The sequence below is a fragment of the Osmerus mordax genome, chromosome 27 (assembly GCF_038355195.1).
Source record: "Osmerus mordax isolate fOsmMor3 chromosome 27, fOsmMor3.pri, whole genome shotgun sequence".
Lineage (NCBI taxonomy): Eukaryota > Metazoa > Chordata > Actinopteri > Osmeriformes > Osmeridae > Osmerus > Osmerus mordax.
In genome coordinates this window covers 8,591,595-8,610,263 of record NC_090076.1, presented here as the reverse complement: position 1 = coordinate 8,610,263, position 18,669 = coordinate 8,591,595, and the positions used below count along the sequence as shown (strand labels likewise).

The 18,669-nt window shown below is 45.2% G+C and overlaps 2 protein-coding genes across 4 annotated transcripts; both read right to left on the bottom strand.

Annotated features, from left to right (window-relative positions):
- Positions 1-248: 248 nt before the first annotated feature.
- ephx4 (epoxide hydrolase 4) lies at positions 249-6,304 on the bottom strand. Its single transcript, XM_067230734.1, has 7 exons — positions 6,062-6,304; positions 5,298-5,383; positions 4,213-4,370; positions 2,795-2,923; positions 1,828-1,931; positions 1,149-1,297; positions 249-513 (listed from the first exon to the last, which is right to left on the bottom strand). Exons 1-7 carry the CDS (start codon positions 6,302-6,304, stop codon positions 273-275), a joined length of 1,110 nt encoding a protein of 369 aa, XP_067086835.1. The 3' UTR covers positions 249-272.
- Positions 6,305-6,996: 692 nt separating this feature from the next.
- On the bottom strand, positions 6,997-18,265 carry brdt (bromodomain, testis-specific). Of its 3 annotated transcripts, none has more exons than XM_067230312.1 (21): positions 17,604-18,265; positions 15,611-15,880; positions 15,344-15,481; positions 15,094-15,232; positions 14,873-14,997; positions 14,371-14,730; positions 14,128-14,256; positions 13,816-14,028; positions 13,493-13,680; positions 13,109-13,389; positions 12,893-13,003; positions 12,546-12,671; positions 11,050-11,105; positions 10,762-10,936; positions 10,232-10,573; positions 9,919-9,992; positions 9,560-9,641; positions 9,343-9,458; positions 9,037-9,233; positions 8,501-8,717; positions 6,997-8,394 (listed from the first exon to the last, which is right to left on the bottom strand). In XM_067230312.1, exons 2-21 carry the CDS (start codon positions 15,803-15,805, stop codon positions 8,326-8,328), a joined length of 3,333 nt encoding a protein of 1,110 aa, XP_067086413.1. In that variant the 5' UTR covers positions 15,806-15,880; positions 17,604-18,265; the 3' UTR covers positions 6,997-8,325. The 3 variants fall into 3 exon arrangements, with proteins under 3 accessions (XP_067086413.1, XP_067086414.1, XP_067086415.1); XM_067230313.1 differs by having other exon boundaries at positions 9,560-9,638; XM_067230314.1 differs by lacking the exon at positions 10,232-10,573.
- Between the last annotated feature and the right edge of the window lie 404 nt (positions 18,266-18,669).

The following is an 18,669-nucleotide window of genomic DNA, read 5'->3' as shown; positions in this document are numbered from 1 at the left end:
ATTTGTAATGTTGCAACCAACAAACTTTAAGGCCGATGTCATGTGCAAAAAGGTCTTGAGTAACTGTCAAACTACTGTGTCTTCTCCCTTATAGTGTGCTTTTGTTCTTTCGCTCAATTTTGACATCTTAAAAAATAGTTGAAATGTGTAGGATTTTAAAAGAATGATTGCATTATCTCTACGTTGGTTAGTTTTCACAGGCATATTCCAGGCTTCCAGGGGTGGCGAGTGAGGGTGTGCGGCGGGGGGGGGGAAGAGGCCTCGTTATAGATTCAGTTCCTGTAGTTTTTGCGTCCCTCGCCTTCCTTGAGGAAGGTCCATATGAGGGTGTTGACGATATCAGGCTGGTCCTGCTGCAGCCAGTGGCTCGCCCCCGAAATTATGTTGAGTCGAAAGTGATTTTTGATGTACAGACGGCACGCCTCGGCCATTTCCTGCTCCAGGAAGGCATCCCTCTCTCCCCACAGCAGCAGAACCGGAGCCTTGACATCATTTTGGCTGAGTGGGAGGGAACTGTGGAGAGAGCCCCCACGCATTAAATGGGTCAAATTATACTGTTCAAGCCTAATAATGAGCTACCTTTTGACTGGGATTTTATATACTGTTTTTTTGTCTCCCGTTGTGGAAGCTTGAAGAGATGCTAATTGGGAATAGGTCAGTGGCAATCATCTTACGTAACTGAAAGCAGAAAAATTAGTGTTTTTTCTGAGAGGCAGTGCCTGCTTAAGGAGAGAGCAGATGGTGAGCTCAGTCATGCATGCTGAGTCAGAAACACATGCACTCTGAACTCAATGTGTGTGTGTATGTGTGTGTGTGAGCGTGCGTGCATGTGGATCTGCCTAACTTCTGCCTGTCAGTCTGTCTATGTAGGAAACAGAAGGAGAGGAAGTGATACAACACAGTGACATGAAGAGAAGTGCCTCATGTTGGATTGTAAATCCGATGTGCAGTTCTGAAGTTGAACAGGGTCATTCAAATCAACAGCACAGCGCCAATCAAGCAAACGGATCCACATCTTTCTCAATAAGTAAACCAGTGATTTATCTAACCACTAATAAGAGTATCTTTAAAACACAAGGGGGCGCTAAGGATTAATACTTTCACAAGGGGGAGGACAACTCAGGCTTAGTTCGCCGGCTCTTCCTCACCTGAAGACATTCCTGAAGTAGTTGAGCGCCCCGGTGAGAGCACCAGGCTGAGACAGAGCGTACAGATAGGCCTCCAAGTCTTCTCCTGTCAGCCACCGGCCCTTCCGGCCAATCCCCGTGCTGCGGCTTGTGAACAAGTCCTTCAGAGCCTGCAGTGGGGACACCGCGAGCACAGCCGGTGAGTGGTGGCATCCGGATATGGTCAGGGTGGGATCTGATCCAGCCACTCACACGCAAGGTCACGCATGTTATAGTGATAACCATAGATATATATAAACACATATATCTATGGTGATAACGTATTAGGTGCAGCAGTAAAAGGGGGTGTTATTAACGGTGAAATGACCTTATTTGAATGTCATAAAGCATATCTCCATTCATTTTAGTGAATGTAATGTCAATGAGACAGTAAAATGGAGTAAGTATGAAAACCAGGGATCAGTTCATCAGCACATTATATTCCCTGTGTGTCTTTCACCTAATTACATCCTCGATAACTTGTTACCCATTTTTCTTTTAGCCAATTACAATTCCTTGGGAATTCACAATGCAGATGACAAAAGGATTTTCATTCATGCCAATGCACACGCACTTCCAACATGCACAGATGACCTTGAAAGTCTTCAAAGCAATCGTGTGCACAGACAGACGCACGTGCACACGCACACATACGCTTCACCTTGAAATCATTGATGGAGAGCATGAGCTCTGGGAAGCGAGGGAGCTGGAACAGGAAGAAATAACTGGACTTGAGCATCTGGCTAGGATGGCGCAGGGCATAATCTAGATAAATGGATAGAGGAGAAAGAGGAGGAGAGAAGGGGAGGAGAGAAGGGGAGGAGAGAGGGGGAGGGGAGAAGGGGAGGAGAGAAGGGGAGGAGAAAGAGGAGGAGAGAAGGGGAGGAGAGAAGGGGAGGAGAAAGAGGAGGAGAGAAGGGGAGGAGAGAAGGGGAGGAGAAAGAGGAGGAGAGAAGGGGAGGAGAGAAGGGGAGGAGAGAAGGGGAGGAGAAAGAGGAGGAGAGAAGGGGAGGAGAGAAGGGGAGGGGAGAAGGGGAGGAGAGAAGGGGAGGAGAGAAGGGGAGGAGAGAAGGGGAGGAGAGAAGGGGAGGAGAAAGAGGAGGAGAGAAGGGGAGGAGAGAAGGGGAGGAGAAAAGGGGAGGAGAGAAGGGGAGGAGAGAGGACAAAAGAAGACAAGAGGACGCCCTACAGTAAGTGTCAACAGAATACAAATAACCAAAGGTGCTGTTGCCAGATGCGGGGGGGCTTCAATGGAAGTGTTTTACGAGGCTGACCTCTCTTCACTGCCTCTGCCTCCATATTTTGCCTAGCTGACAATCAAGCCAGCTGCTCCAGCTTCACATTAGAGCATCACTGCAATTACCTACCCCAAGTCCCCCTTAAGGAAGAAGAGGACTTAACAGACGGATGCCGCAAACACGAGGCAACGAGGCAGGGGTAATAAACCCGCTAATGAATGATGGTAATCATGATTATAACCCAAGAGCTACAGCAGATCTTCTCTAATTATCATGAGGAGAGGGAGTTGGTTTCGTGTGATATTTAGCCGTGGTTGCCTCAGCCATCGCTGTGTTGATTCTGCCTCTCATCACACGATGCTCAGAAGCCCCTAGCTTGTGAGGACCTACCACTGAACACAGACGGGTGAGGGCAGTTCAGGACGATTAGCTTTGTCACCATCTCTGGGTAATGGATGGCAAAAAGCCAGGCAATGGTCCCGCCCCAATCATGGCCAACGAGGAAGCATCTGTTGTAACCTTAGGAGAAACAGAGGCACAGTTGTGACTGGGGAATTGACAGGGCAAATCTAAGCAGTGAAGTGAAAGATGCTCAGTGTTCAATGTTCGTTCATATAGCTTAACGACAGCTGTTTGAACTAGTCTGTTAACACAGATATCAATGCCTGGTAATGCTATGGTTGCTACTGTTCCTCTGAAGAAAACAATATCAATCATATGTGTCAGTCACAATAGAAGCTTAAATGGAAATCAAGGTCATTACTTATGTCTGGGGCATTCTGATCACATTAGCTCTCCACACAGTAATCTGCTTACCATTTATAATAGTAATGTATTAATTTTGCAGACACTTTGAACCAAAGCAACATTCACTACAGGGGGATTTGAACCTGCAACCTCTTGACATGCTGTTAAATGTTCTAACCACTGAGATGTACTCTCCCTCCCATTGAGATGAATCATCATTAGGAATTTCTGAAGAGTGACAGGACACGTAGAAGAGAGAGAGACAAAGAGAGAGAGAGACAAAGAGAGAGGGAGACAAAGAGAGAGAGAGAGATATAGGGGAGGATATACAAAGAAATTGATCCCCTGTGGGTAAGGCCTTAGTCTACATGATACGGGCACTTAACTGGGGAACCACCGGGGAGCCTCCAAGTAGGGAATTTTTACAAAGTAAATCATCACGATGATGTTGCCAATGTTGTGTCTGATTCTAGCCAGACACTGACATGGCCAAAATGATTTTTTTTTTTCTTCTCCTTAAAAACTTTTATTTTGAAATGGAAAACAGTCTGGTACAAAAGTAACAGCAATGATGAAAGGTGAAGGACACTGGTATACTAAGTAAGCCCCAGGTCTAAATGGAAGCTTCCTGAGTGTGTGTGTGGGATAGAGAGAGAGAGCGTGTGTAAGAGAGAGAGAGAGTGTAAGAGAGAGAGTGTATAAGAGAGAGAGTGTATAAGAGAGAGAGAGAGAGTGTAAGAGAGAGAGAGTGTATAAGAGAGAGAGAGAGAGTGTGTAAGAGAGAGAGAGAGAGAGATAGGGGGGGGGCAGCAGGCTGGGGGGCTTTGTTTCTGCACAACAGCCGACGTTTACAAAGTATGACTCACAGGAAGCTTGTCATGCCACACTGCAGCCCGACAGGCTGTCCAGAGTACAAATCGACAAAACAAGTTGACTCTTTGACTCAAGACACCAGGCTGCCTAATCACCCTGCCATGAAAGTCATTTTAGGGGCAATCTCAATTGGTACTTTTCCCTGAGGTACATGGATGAAATACCTCTTCCCTCCACTGTTCTCTTACCAAGGTATTCTACAATGTCCTTGACGTCCGTGACCAGGTAATCAAATCGGTAGCTTTCAGTAGATAGGGGCAAGTCAGACTCTCCGTAGCCCCGCATGTCGATAGCCACCACGCGGAACTCACTTTTAAATTCACGCAACTGGTGGCGCCAAGAGAACCTGGGGGAAACAGACAGACACACAGACAAACAAACAAACAGACAGACAGCAGAGACAGACAGACATCCAACATTATAGTGTACGCATTTACTGTAAATGAATGAACAACTTTACATACTTTGCATACTTTTGCATCTTCCTGTCTCCATCATACAGTGTAGCACTGTATACTATATATGCTACACTATACATGTTTACTACTTTGTAGCATTGGCACTCAGTTTTCCTTCAGTCTGACCGAAGGTCACCTTTACGTTACATGATAAGTTTGGGATTCTAATCACCTCCCTCATCATGTGGCCTGAGATCGCTTCCTAATTGAAGATCTTGTCTGCTGTGGAGCCCGATGCGGAACGCTGGCTGTGATTTAGATGAGTCAGGATAGGAGCACAGCACTGAAACCCAATATCTTGGAATATAGATGAGATTTCAAATAAAACCAGCCTTCCCCAGCAGCCATACGTCCCCTCGCCACCCGAGCAACGAGAGGAGAGGTCGAGCACTTTTCAACATCACTGAGTCACTTAGCCTCAACCCCGTCTCGTAGATCAGAGAGCACAGCGAGGGCGATGGAGGGGACTGGGTCCTACGCCACATTAATTAAGCTTGGTCTTGTCCTGTCCAAGGCACTGTTAGCTTTGCTTGAGATATGGGCCGTCTTACAGCACCTGACAACCTCTGTGGCCCTCATTCCAGCAGCCTCTAACTCTAAAGGGGCCTCCGGCCATCCCCGTCGATGATACATGAGCCAAACGGTAACGTTATCTGTGGTTTTAAGGAGCTGTAGTGCAGTCTGAAATCTATCCCATAGTCTAAACACGTACGACATGACATTAGCAAGGGGCCGTGTATTTCGAATGCAGTTTTATCATATAGAAACATGTTCGGCTTCCCTTGGGTTTGGAGCAAACATGTGACATGTCTTACCAGAACTCTGGGAAGCCGTGTAGAAACAGCATGAGCGGTTTTCCTCTCTCCCCAGCAGCGACATAGTGAAATCTCAGACCAGACTCCTGGAAGGAGGGCACAAGACTAAGTCAACAGTAATCAGGGCCATTCTGTCTGAGACATCGACACTTATCTAGTCCTAATCAGGCAGGCTGATGCCTTATCTTCTGGGATAACAATACGGCTGGTCTGATTTATGGCACGAGAAACAAAACACAAGGCAATGACTATGATGCCATCCAAAGTATTCTAACATTCTCTGTCACTGACATCTGAAGTTATTGGGACATGTGAAAATTATAAAGCCCAAAAAGTAGGTACTTAATTATATTTATTTTCTCAGAAATACAGATCACCTCTTGTCTGACACAGCATAAAGTTAGTTGACATAGGTTTTACGTATCATCTAGACACGCAGTAAACACACAGCGCCTGCGATATTTCCCCCTGCATGGATCAGAATATTTGCTACAGTGAACGGCGGCGCTGTTTTTTCAGCACCACCCGAGAATGCGGACCAGAGTGTAGGGGATGTCCGCATAATGCTTAATCGAAAATGTCTAAAATTGCTAGATGCCTCACGATTGACAAATACAGGCCTGTTTTGACGTCTCTATAATCTACGATACAGTCATGCAAGGTATTTGTGCCTCTTTAAGGCATGGGCTAGCTTACACAATAGAATATGCTACTCCTAAATAGACTGTAGGCAACCTTAATGTGCCATGTGAAGTATGCCTTACCTTTATTCTAACATAACAGTGGGTTCCCAAGGACGTGTCATTCAGGCAAGCAGGGGGAGTTTCGCGAATTCCCCACTGAAAGGTTGTTGACGGCCTTATAATTATGTTCCACCAAAGTTTCAGCAACGCTACGGTAGTGCAGAGAGCACAATAACCGTATATCAATGACCAATACCCGAAAACTCTGATCCTTAGCGTAAGTCTGATTGTAAACAACAGCAAGTTGTGGATCACTCTCGCCATCTTTACATTACCGCAGGAAATGAACACAAATTACGTTACCTATTGATTTCTCTTTGTTAATTGGCTGATTATCCTGAAATATTGGTCATTGCAAATCCTGACGTTCCTCTAACAGCGCATCTGCAAGACTGCCCGCCGGGGTGGATCCCAGTAGGCAAGCTGATTGGAAAACGGCGAGAAGAGCACGTCAGAATTCACGCTTGCGTCTGACAGCAAAGGTTGATACTAAGTGAGTGCAGATCGAAATATTGTTGCTGCAGCTAAAAGCCAGTGTAGTCCGAAATACTTAACAGGATAATCACTGCAACAGATTAGGCCTACTTTCTAAAACCTTTTCACGTGGTGTTAGAGGCTAAATAACAATAGGTGTATACTCTGAAAGCCACGAAGTGCTTTTAATATGACTCATGACCATCCGTGAGTTGAGGTAGGCTATGGAAGAGCTGTAAATGTCTCGAGAAAGAAAATAATGTTAATCACCAACTACAAAGCTACAGCTTATTCTAGGACAGGGGATTTAGACCTATAAATGAAACCCAATGCATCAAGACTCATTGTTATTGCTGCTGTGGAATTGACCTTGGCTGTTGAATTAGCAAGAACATAACATATGGAATATTGCCATATATAACGGCTCATTAGAGACATGCCTTAATCATTGCCGATTATAAATAGGGTCAAGACTTCAGCCATCATATAAAAGAGTATTTTATTTCATGTCTCAATCTCTCAAAGGAATTGCTAAAAAGGAAAAACCAAAAATCTGAGGTAGCATTTGATTAATTGTTCCTTTATGTACAGTAACGAAAACAAAACCTATTAATAATTCATGCAAATAACCAAATACAATGAACAAGAACAATGAAAAAGAAAAAAACACGCTTCCATGAAAATATTTTAATGATTTATCCGATCTCTTCAAAAATTATATTAGTTCTTTTTCCATATGGTATGGCATATGCCCATTCCATTAGATACAGAATAAAGTGCTACTATTTATCATGTCAGAGGAAAACACTGCAGAATGTTGAGAACTATCAAATCAATAAACAATAAGAAAGTACTTCAAGGAACATTTACAGTCAGAATTTAAACTTGATTAGAAAAACCAACACAATAGTCATCAACAACACCTTACGTTTCGTAAATGTGTACCACAATATGGCACTTCAAACTATCAAGATGACAGTCAACCAATGGTGGCACATTGGAAACTGGCATTAGGCATATGGAAAAAACATGCCCCTCTGGTGAACAAAAACTTTAGTCATACTTTCTTTTTTTCCTTTTACAAATATCTTCTCACACACCCTAGAACCTCATAAACAAGGCAAAACTACGTTCATATACTTAAATACGTCACATACGACATGTATAACTCAGAGAATCATATTCAAAACCTTTGCATTGGATAGAGATCGGTTTTTAAACTGTGTAAACTGAAGAGAAGCTATACATATCTAGATCATATATACAGGGTACAATTATTGACTGTAGCAAAATAACCAGACTACACATCGCAGCGAAAGTTGGAATGATATTAGCATGTAAACATGTCCTTTGATTGGGTGTTTTTTTCTGTTGCCATATGGAAGGAAACTCCAGAAGGTGAACAAGAACCCATCAAAAGAACTCAATGTGTAGGTGGGTTTCATATCAAACATTTCTTTTACCAACACCACTTATTTTGCCAACTGAATCAACGTCTCTGCACGTTTAACAGTGTCTCAGTGCTGGTCTTTACAAATAACTATTACGAGTAAAAAAAAACTAAACAAACACCCAACATCCATCTGAATATAAGGTCCTCCAGAATATTCAGGCAAGATCAGTATGTTTTACATTGTACTGTTTGTTTTCTCAGTTACAAAACAGGTTATGTAGATATGCAGTGCTTCGAGACACACTTCCGAAGGATTATACGCCATTTCCTTCATCGAAATGTTTGGATTCCGGCGTGCGCGTGGGAAGCGGAAGCGACATCGTTTGTGGGGAGACCCAAATCGGTCACACAAGTCCTTCTACTCCAAGTTCTTTTCAAACGTGGCCATAATGTCACTCTGCATGGTCATGTCGATGACAGCCGACATCTAAGAGAACAAAAAGAAAACAATGAGAGTGGAACATTTTAGCAAAATACACTGCACAGAGGAAGAAAAAAATTGAACCCCCCCCCCCCCCCCGAGCAGGACTTACTGCTTCTCGCCTTCGTCGTTCTTGCTCTCTTTTGCGGGCCATCTCCCTGTCCCTGTCCACGGAGGACTGGGCGCCGCCGGGGGGCTGAGGTGGGGCGGGAGGCTCCTCCACGTGGAGCTCTGGAGGTCGAGGTGCCTCAGGGACGTCCTCGGAGGGGAGATCCGAGACCTCTTCGCTGGGCTGGGCTGGTGGGTCGGCCCTGTGTGGCACTGCTAGACTGAAGGAGAAATGTAAAAAACAAAATAAATATTTTTTTTTAAACATTTTTTGTCATTTAGCAGATGCTCTTATCCAGAGCGACTTACAGTAAGTACAGGGACATTCCCCCCGAGGCAAGTAGGATGAAGTGCCTTGCCCAAGAACACAACGTCATTTGGCATGGCCGGGAATCGAACCAACAACCTTTTGATTAATAGCCCGACTCCCTAACCGGTCAGCCATCTGACCTCCCCATCATGGTGAGACACCACAGTATGACAGGGTTGTGACTCAAGGGGAATCTGTCCAGATGTCAAGGTTTTATTTGATAGGAATACCTGGTCCTGTCGGGAGCTTTCCTGTCGAGGCTCGTCTCCTTCTGAACCTTTTTGAGGGCTTTTTCACGTTCCTCCTTCTCCATGGCAACCTTGCGGAACTGCTGAAAGCTCTCCTTGGAAGCCTTCAGAGTCGAGGGGGTGAGGGTGGCCATTTTTCCTAGACTGGCCCAGGAGTCCGCGTTCTTCAGGACAATATCCTACAGAGAATCACGCTCAGTTTATGTTGTGAAAAATTAAAATAAAGAACTTACCAATAGACATGCAGAGAAGCTGCATGTGAATACTGGTACAGCCACACTGACAAACCTTTTTAGCAGGTTGAGATTTTCCATCTTGAGAGGATTTGCAGGCAGTACTGCAAAGCTGTAGATGGGACAGGCTGGTGGAAGTGCAGTCAAGCGCACCATCAGAGTGTTTGGTACCTAGGGAGACATAAAAAACACACAGGCTTGTTAAAGACAGCTCAGCAAAAGAATTATAAAGTGAGACTATTTCCACAGTGTGTGCCCGGCGTCTTGCTTACTGGGCAGTTTCTGTTGTGACCTCCTCTCATCCTTCAAGGGCTGTAATGGGCTGTCTTCTAGCGGAGACAACAGTGGACACTGCTGCGGCAAAAATTTACGGTACACAAAATTCCCATCACAGTCAAAACCGATGCCATCAAACAATCAAATGAGTTTCAATACCCAAGACACAACCCACTCTCGCCTTCGCCACAAATACCAATGAATTTGATTGAAAGTCAAAACATGAATTAATTCTAATCCACTTTGAGAACTGTCCCGTACGTAAAAAAAAAAAAAAAAAAATGAAAAAAAGAATAAAAGCGTCAAAAAAGGGAGAGGTCAAGTATCAAGTATACGAATCGTAAATTTTCGATACCTCAAACCTGGCGCTGTCAGAAGGCAGCGAGTCGGCGGGTGGAGAGGTCAGAGGGGAGAGCAGCGCCGACAACCCTTTAAGAAAACCACAACAAACCGAGACATTAGGAGCTTGAACGGGCACGTGGGCAGACATCAAGCTGAGGGCACATGCAGCCAGGGACATTGCGACAGCGGGAGCAAGGCGACCTAAAAACAAACGGCGACAGGACGACCTACAAGCCACACAGGAAGGAGAAGACGAGAACAGAGCGCGTGCAGGGGGACATGCTACAAGCTGGGGGGAGGAGGGGGGCTAGCGGTGTACCTCTTACCTTCCTGTTGAGCCCTATCAGGAGGACGGGGTGAAAGACAGCCAGGGGCCCCCTCCTGTGTGGGGGAGGGAGGAAGACACCGAAGTGGTAGAGCTAAGGGGCAAAGGGTAGGAGGAGGCTGCGGCGATGGGTCTGGGGAAGGTTTATTAGTAGTAGGACCTGGGGGTTGTTCTGTGGGTGGAGTGGAGTCCCGGGGAGTGAGGGAGAGGGGTTGGGGTTCAGAGGGGGATCCCTGTGGTGGGGGAGGGCTGGCAGGCTCGGGGGCCTGTCTGCTTTTGCGAGGTAGAGGCGCCGCTGTGGAGCTTGGTCTGGAAGGCTGTGGAGGCAGGCGGCTGTGTAAGGCTGAGGTGGAATGGAAAGTCAGAAGGAAGATGTGAGACAAGGATGGTCAAACTCTTTCCACATTTCAACCTCCTCGCAGACCTGTCATGATCAGTGGAAAAACGGCTGTTTCCTGTCCCTGGTCGACCCTTGGCTTGTCCTAAACAGCAGATACACTGACACAGGTAAGAGTAGGATACAGCCATTACCTGGAGAGAGAATCAAGTCATCAGAAAGCTGGGCTGCGCACTGCAGTGAGGATTGGTCTTCATTTTCTTCTTCGAGGGGTTGCAAAGAAGCTGAAGTTTGGCTCTTCTGGGACACGGCTTGTGATTGGTCTGTTTTGTCAGACTTACACACCTTATTGGCTCTGCGTTTCACCTTCTGTTTAAAATTACAATAAGTTTTAAATGAACCAAATTGCAAATCTAACCACTACAGAGACTCATCAAAAACGGTGCATTTAGGTAAATGGCAGTGAAGAGTAATGAATTTACCTTGGCTTTAACCTTATGGCGAGCATTTTTTCTTTTCTTGTTTGTCGTTTTCCGCACTGAAAGATATGCACAATACAAAATAGTAATTCAAAGCCTTTAACCCAACAGCCTGTTTTTCCACATCTATAACCTCATTATATACACAGTAGATATTTCTGCAAAAATTCCAACAAAAAAAAGATACAAAAAGGATACCTACCGTAAGAAAATAATCATCCACTCCCTTTCAGAGTTTCCCCTACAGATTATGAGTATTTTCCCTCTAAAGACTGAGTATTTCCCCACATTAGTTGTATCACTTTTTCTTGTGTGGAAAGAAAGCACCATTTAACATTACATGTATTGATTGTCTATGAAAGTGTATTTATTAATCCACTAAGCGCTGGACACAAAACAGAATGCACCAACAGCAAACTGCAGGAGTTAACATCTCGGGCTCTACTAAACAAGTTCTACATGGGCATAACAATCTTTCGAGTACTAAAATACAAATCTGTTCTATGTACAAGGTGTGCATCATGCCAGTATTCCCTCATTCAAATACCAATCCCTATAAAACACCCAAACACAAGTAGGCTGGTTAATCCAGACAGCTGGAAGTGGAGAACAAGCGCTGTAGTTTAAAGTGAGGAAGATCTGAGCTCAACTAGACCGATGGAGCGAAGGGAAGGAAAAAGATCAAATACTCGATCATACGTCATCCTTCTTTTCATCAATGGAAGAGCTTATAGTTGGTTTCAGTGCTGTATAGCAATTTTTTCAGCATGTTACCTCAATATTTCCTCAGCCTGGTTTACTCAACATGGCTGAGCTTTGCATAAAACGCTGATTGGCCTCACTTTAAACAAAGCAGGTCTAAAAGGGATGGTATTTACACTAAAAGGTGCTATATGTAATACTTTTTTGTTCCTTCATTAATCCATATTAGTAATTTAGCCAGGTTAAATCTGTGAGAAAAGTTACGTAACTTTGTAAACAGTATAGCCAGGTAAACAATCGGCAATCTTGTCAATCTGTGTTAAAGAACTACCGTAACACAGATTCACTTAACCAACCCTGCAGATCTAATCTGGTTAATTTGCCGATATAGATATGATCAAATATAGAGGAAAAATTTACATTGTCAGCTACCAAGGTGAACAGAACAATACCATATAAACAAATATTTAACCTAACTCTCTGAAATATATCTTTGTGTGTGATGGGATCATGCCTTCAGAGAAAACGTATGAAACACGACCACAGAAATGAAAAACACCCAATGAACATACCAAAAATAAATAAAACAACGCACACTTTAATTTTCTTTTCTTCAAGTTTTAGCTTTGCCAACAGGTGCTACACTATTGCTACAAAAGGACACATCCGGGGCAGATTTATTTGAGGGATTTCTTTTTCCTGTCCGTAAGCGTGAAGAGGACAGGGCTTTGGCCCTTACAGTAAAATAGATCAGGAGGGGGTGGGAGGGAGGGGGTTTGCCGAGGAGAACAGCTAACCTGATTCAGAGTCACTGCTATCAGAAGTGCTAGAATCACTACTGCTACTGCTGGAGGAGCTGCTGTCGCTGCTCTCGCTGAGGCGGCACGGCCGAGCCAGGTCTGCAGGGGCTTCGGGCGGCTGACCTGTTCAGCACACAGATAACAGCCAGTCACATGGGGAGCACTCAGATAGCATACAGCACAATGTCTAGCGGGAGGTTGGTGAGTAAGCACGAGGAACAATGACAGCCATATCCTTCATCAGTGTCGACCTATATGATTGTATCGCTAGCCCTCTTAATCCACGAAGCGTGTCAAAGCTCGTTGAAGACTTTGTTGAAACTGCCTGGAGAGTCCATTCTTACTTGTGTATTTCCTCTTCTTGGTCACGCTCTCCTCCTCAGCTACGTGCAGTTTGGCCACCTCTTGCTTCTTCCCAGGCTGCTTCTCTCCTTTGGCTTTAGCTGGCTTCTCCTCTGAAAGAGCAGATCATGATCGATCAGGTCAGCTTGTAATACTTGCTTTACAGGTTCGGCGGGGGCACACCTTAGTGGTCAGAGGATGGGAGGGGGGTTACTCACGGTCCGGTTTCTTTGTGTGTTTCCTCAGGCATATCCTGACAAAGCTCTGCAGGGCTCTCAGCGTGGAAGGCTTCAGAGCCTCAAAGTCGATCTCGATCTCCTCGGGGCACGAGTTTCGCAGGGACGACTCCCGGGCCTGGATGATGTGGACCACTTTGCCCAGCTTGTCACCGGGCAGCTTGTTGATGTCCAGACTCAGCTGCCTCTTCTCGCCGTAAGACATGGGCGCGGCGGCTCCGTCGTCGTCCGACTCGTGGGGCGCGGCGGCCATCTTGCTTTGCCTGGAAACAACGTGTCGTTAGAAAAAAAACGCCCCCTTCTGAGCGCGCGTCCTGTTAACCAGGCCGGATTAAACCGAGAAGTCGGGAAAGAAAGTTCACTCACGTGACGGAGGAGCTCTTGGTCGTGCCTTTTGGCATTTTCACACCTTTGGATTTGCCCTTGGACTCTTTCCGGTTCCGCCGGGTGGCCTCCCTCTCTTTCCTCCTCTGCTCCTTCTTGGACTTCTTCTTCTTTGGTTTCGACAGGGGCTCCTTGGTGAGTCTCTGCAGCTGATCGTGTACTGCAATCAGCTGCACAGAGCGGCCCGCAGTTAGACACACCGGCCACCACGCAGGTAAACGTGGATTAAGCAGTACACGCCGAGGTGGGGGAGCGGGGGGGACGGGACAACACGTCGAGGTGGGGGGCGGGGGTACGGGACAAACCTGTTCCTGGAGATTGGCCAATCGCAGGGCTCTCTCTTCCTCCTCCTCCTCGGTGTCGGAGGAGCTCTCCGACTCGGAGGACGTCTCGCTGTCGCTGCTCTCGGCGCTGCTGGAGCCGCTCTGGGGCCCGTCACCACGGTCGCGACGGTCCCCTGGACTGCTGCTCTTGGTGAGCCCGTCTGGAAGCTTCAGATAGCGTGCCTCAAACACATCCTGGCAAACACTCTGGGAGTTACTACCTCATCACTGCCCTGCACAAACAAAGCCAGTTTATCTACACAGCAGTCAGGCTGCGTTGCGAGGGATGTGTACCTGAAGTTTCCTCGCCATCGCAACAACTTCATGCGTGGGCGGGTTGTACTTGTAACAGTTTGAGAACATTAGTCGGAAGTCTGCAGCAAACTCCTGGGCAGTCGAGTATTCACGATTCTCCATTTTTTTCTGTGACAAAACATTGAATTTCGAATTCAATCGATTGCAGCTCAAGACAGCATCGCTTTGTCATCCAAACAGATCAACGCACATATCAGCCGGTTCAAACAACTTCAAAGTTACCCTTATGGTACTCAGATCCATCGGCTGCTTGATGATGTCGTGGTAGTCATGGAGACCCAGGGTTTCCACGTCAACGGGCTTGTAGAAGGGCCAAGCGTAGCCTATGTGTCTCTTGGTGAACATTTCCTTCAGGACGCCGTGGCAGTACCTGAGCTGCTCCGAGAGGCGGAGCCTCTTGCCCGGCAGGGGCGACTCAGGCAGGTCCTTCCTGGGGGGCTTGATGGGGCGTCCGCTGCCCCGCCTGGACAGCAGCTTGCTGGGAGTCGAGCCCTCCAGGGGAGGAGGAGAGGACTCGCAGCTGGTGATGGTCGACGCGGTCGGCGTGGTCGTATCCGCTCTTCGCTTGACGCCGGTCTTGATCTAAAAAAACAAAACAAAAACAATATATACATATTGTAATAAAGGACAACGAATGACAAGATATATATATATATTTAAAAAAAAGAGTAGAAGAACTGCAGTTGTTCTTGTACCCCGAGCGGTCGCCGTCAAGAGAACTGACCTTTTCTGCCATCTTTGAGGAGAGCTGGGCCGGGGGGATAGAGTGAAGAGCTCCCGGAGGGATGACCGTCACTGTCTGCTGAAACACCACCTCAGACACAGGCGAGCTGGACCTCTGCTTCACATCTACAGCAGACAGAGGGTTTATTCAAAACATTAAAACATATCCGTGCGAGATTGAACACCCATCAGACGCAGGGTACGAGCCCAGCTTTGCATTACCTGTAGAGGACTTCCTGGTTTTCCCCGATGTCTTGGCGGTCACGGTAGACACCTCGTGCTCTTCTTGAGGCATGAGGGCCACTTTCTGCAAAAACACCTTCTCCAAGGACTGGGCCATAAGAACAATGTCATCTCCTGGCTAGAAACAATGAACACAATGGAAAACTAAGGTCAGCATTTTGCCCGTTGCCCAACTGCTGTTAGGTATATGAATGCAGAACCCTACATTCTCCATTTGAAGGCTCATTACCCGATTGTATACATAGCAATTGGTGAACATGGTGTTGAAGTCCTGTATGCACTCCATTGCCTTCCAATAATAATTGTTTAGAAGACGCTTCTTGATAGAACTCAAGTCCATTGGCTTCTTGATAATGGTATAATAATCCTAAAAAAAAAGGTGAGAGGAGGTGGACTAACTTTATAGGGAACACAGTGGCATTGCTGTTTGAATTAATACCAGAATCGGGTGTCAAAACACCTCCCTCGACACTTATGGGAAAACGTGACTACTCACTGGAAGGTTCAGGGAAACGGCGTCAACAGGCTGGCGGAAAGGCCAAGAAAACTGATGCTTCCACAGGTCTCTGACCACCACTTTCTCCAGATACTGCAGCTGGTTGGTCAGACGGCCGTGCCTCTTGGGGTTCTGAAACTCTGGTTGATGGGGGTTTCCAGTCCCAGTGGGAACCTGGGATCTAACATCTGCCATGGTGCAATCCAAGACCACTGCACAGAGAGGGGCTGTTCCTGGTCTGTGGCCCAGCTCTCATCACACTCAGTCCCCCTAAACCAGTGGAGAAGAGAGTTGTTTTGAAATGTATTTGGACATCTAAGAATTGCCAGTGAACGTGACTAGCTTTAAACCGGTTTTACAAGGTTAAACCAAAGGCTTTTAGAATAGTTTGACCTGTTTAAGATGTATCTGTTTTGATAACATCACCCCTCTTGCAGGAGCTGAGTTATTGATTTGAGCAACGTTCACTCAAGTGCTGTTTGCAAATATTTTGCAAACACTTTTGTCATAACATTTTCAAAATGTCTGTTGACATTAATTCTGTACACCAGTACATGCCAATATACAACTGGCATTCCATCTCCGGTATAGAACCATAAGCGTCAGAGAATACGTGATTTATACTGCCACCTAGTGCTTCTATCAATAACTGAGAACTCCAGTGTGATATAGAATGGGTTTGCATAAAATGCATTATATAGATCCCTTATAACGTCATTATCAGCTTATAGGTTCTGTTACTGATATGGGTAAAGGAACAACTTTTCAAATGGCTGAATATCAACTGAAACCACAACCGGTCGTTAAATCAATCAATCCAGCCTAGGCCACATCTGATGGGTTATAACGACCTAAAAAGAATAACGTGTATTGCCGTAACAGGGTAGTCCATAGCAAGCATTACAACCGCAAAACGGGAACGAGTAAAATACACTGAAAAAAACATGACCCAACTAGTCACAAAAAATTTGACACTGGCTCTAGTTCCGCCACTTACCACAAAAACATCGGAAACGTCATAATCTTCACTTTGGGTTTTTGTAAATACCAAATTACAAAAAATAAAAAACTTACATAACAAGTTATGTTGATCTTACTTGGTTGTTTATTTGCAATTTACATTTGATTGTCACAAACTATAATTGTACCCCCTCGTGAGCATAGAGAACCAATGAACTTGCACAAACTTTACACCACCCAACAATTTAATATAAACAAAGTTATGTAATATCTGTTAAATTACAAGCAAAATAGAAAATATGGATAGTTAGTGACTACACAAACTATTATGAAAGTAACTAGCGCCAGAAATGCAAGCATGTTGCTAGCTGGTGGGCACATTGGTAAAGCGGCTAGATAACTCGGGCACTAATGTTACTATTCCGCTAATAACACTTAAGAATCGCCTTTGGTTAGCTAGCTAGCTTTCTCAGCCAACTTCATACCTGTGAAAGCAGAACAATCAATAATGCCAAAAAATTTAGTTTGACCTTTGCATTCAGCTGAGGATAAGCATCAGCAAGCAAAAAAAAAAATATTTTAAGTGACGCCGTGATGCTTGCGCATTGAGTGCTTGGCCTTGTCTGAAGGCATGCGGACGGGCCCTATTCTGACATGGGCGGGGATAGAACCATTGCCGTAAGAGATGCCGGCAATGTGTTGTCTACTTGTGATTAATTTGTTAGTTAACCAACAGCACAGAAACCCAAAAAATATGTAAACGGTTGCAAAAAGTTGACCAGCAATGCAACGCGTTCGCTTGGAAAGCAACGCATGTACCCCGCCCACACAGCAAGCACATTTGGTCTAGCTAGCAGCTAAGTTAGCTGGCTAGCTACTGTATTAGTGGTGGTATAAGATTGTCTAGAATTAGCCCTTTGATCGAGCCTAGCTCTGACACAAATGTGAAATTCCCTGACTTCGTTTAACAACATGAATCAGTTTGTTAGCTAGCTAGCTAGGCTAGCTCTATCAACCTTGTTTCGTAATTTACCTTTCCGTCTCTGGCACAAGATTGTTTTAATTGCCGAACTGAGACAGACGCTCTTTGCCAAGATGTTCTGCTGGAAGGATGCCCAATGTGACTGTCGTCGATCCTGCACTAAATAAAAAAAATGTACAGCTACAAGCAAACTTGTAAGCAAGTAAATAACATTATGGCTAGCTAGATAAAGGTCAACAATTTCAAGTACGTTGGGCTGAACAAGTCTTCAATGGCGGACGTCTCTACGGGCAACCGCCTCGTATTTATACACTTCTGTTTTGAACTCGAGCTCCGATTGGTCAAAATGCTACACGTGCCACATCATTCTTTATTTTCCTCAAAAAGTGTCAAAAGTTACGCTTTTCCTACACTCAAAATATTTGATTAATAACATACAGGTTCCAAATCATTTAACTGAACGATTCGTTCTCCAGATGGATGTGGCAAATACCTATCCCCTCGGCTGCTACGATAGCAATCGTAAAAAAACAAGTGTAGTTCAAAACATCACTGGCCAAAAGACGTCACATGACTCTTCTAGAACTATCTTTTTGGGGGACAATTCCAACGCTAAAACAATTTCTTACAAACGTCAGACATAAATTCCCTTTCCAATCGCTATTCAATCGAGTCCACCTAGAGCTCGAAGAGGCTAGCGTTCACGCCGTAAACTAGCTTAGCCGTACACAGTGAACTTTCATTTGGCCAAGTGCAGTGTGTGGGGGGAGGGGAGACGTTTTGCAGGATGCGCATGTATCTCACACTATTTCGTGATTGGTCTAGAAACTGTGTAACCCATAATATAAAATACATATCTAAAGAAACCCGGATGTCGGTTAACATAATATTAATTTGGCTGTGCACAAAAAACAAGGTCTGAATATTAGATAAGCGGTTCAAAGCCTCTTCAGATTGAATTTTACTTTCCTTTCTCAAATTCATTATAAATGCTTGGCTGCTTGGCTGTTCTCGTGCTAGATTAATATAATTCCTGAACCGTTGTTCTCTCTGCAGTACAATTTATCTGGAGAAGATCTGATCATGACACACCAGACCACAAATTCATAAGGGCTTA

Bases quoted from the DNA above. Each gene is read 5' to 3' on its own strand.
- ephx4 (XM_067230734.1), bottom strand. From the start codon at position 6,304: ATGGCGAGAGTGATCCACAACTTGCTGTTGTTTACAATCAGACTTACG. The intron at 4,371-5,297 runs GTAAGACATGTC...TGTTTCCCCCAG, and splicing joins CACGGCTTCCCAGAGTTCTG to GTTCTCTTGGCGCCACCAGT. The intron at 1,298-1,827 runs GTGAAGCGTATG...TCCCCACTGCAG, and splicing joins TCTCCATCAATGATTTCAAG to GCTCTGAAGGACTTGTTCAC.
- brdt (XM_067230312.1), bottom strand. From the start codon at position 15,805: ATGGCAGATGTTAGATCCCAGGTTCCCACTGGGACTGGAAACCCCCAT. The intron at 15,482-15,610 runs GTGAGTAGTCAC...CTTTTTTTTTAG, and splicing joins CCGTTTCCCTGAACCTTCCA to GATTATTATACCATTATCAA. The intron at 8,718-9,036 runs GTATTCCTATCA...TTTCTCCTTCAG, and splicing joins AAAGCTCCCGACAGGACCAG to TCTAGCAGTGCCACACAGGG.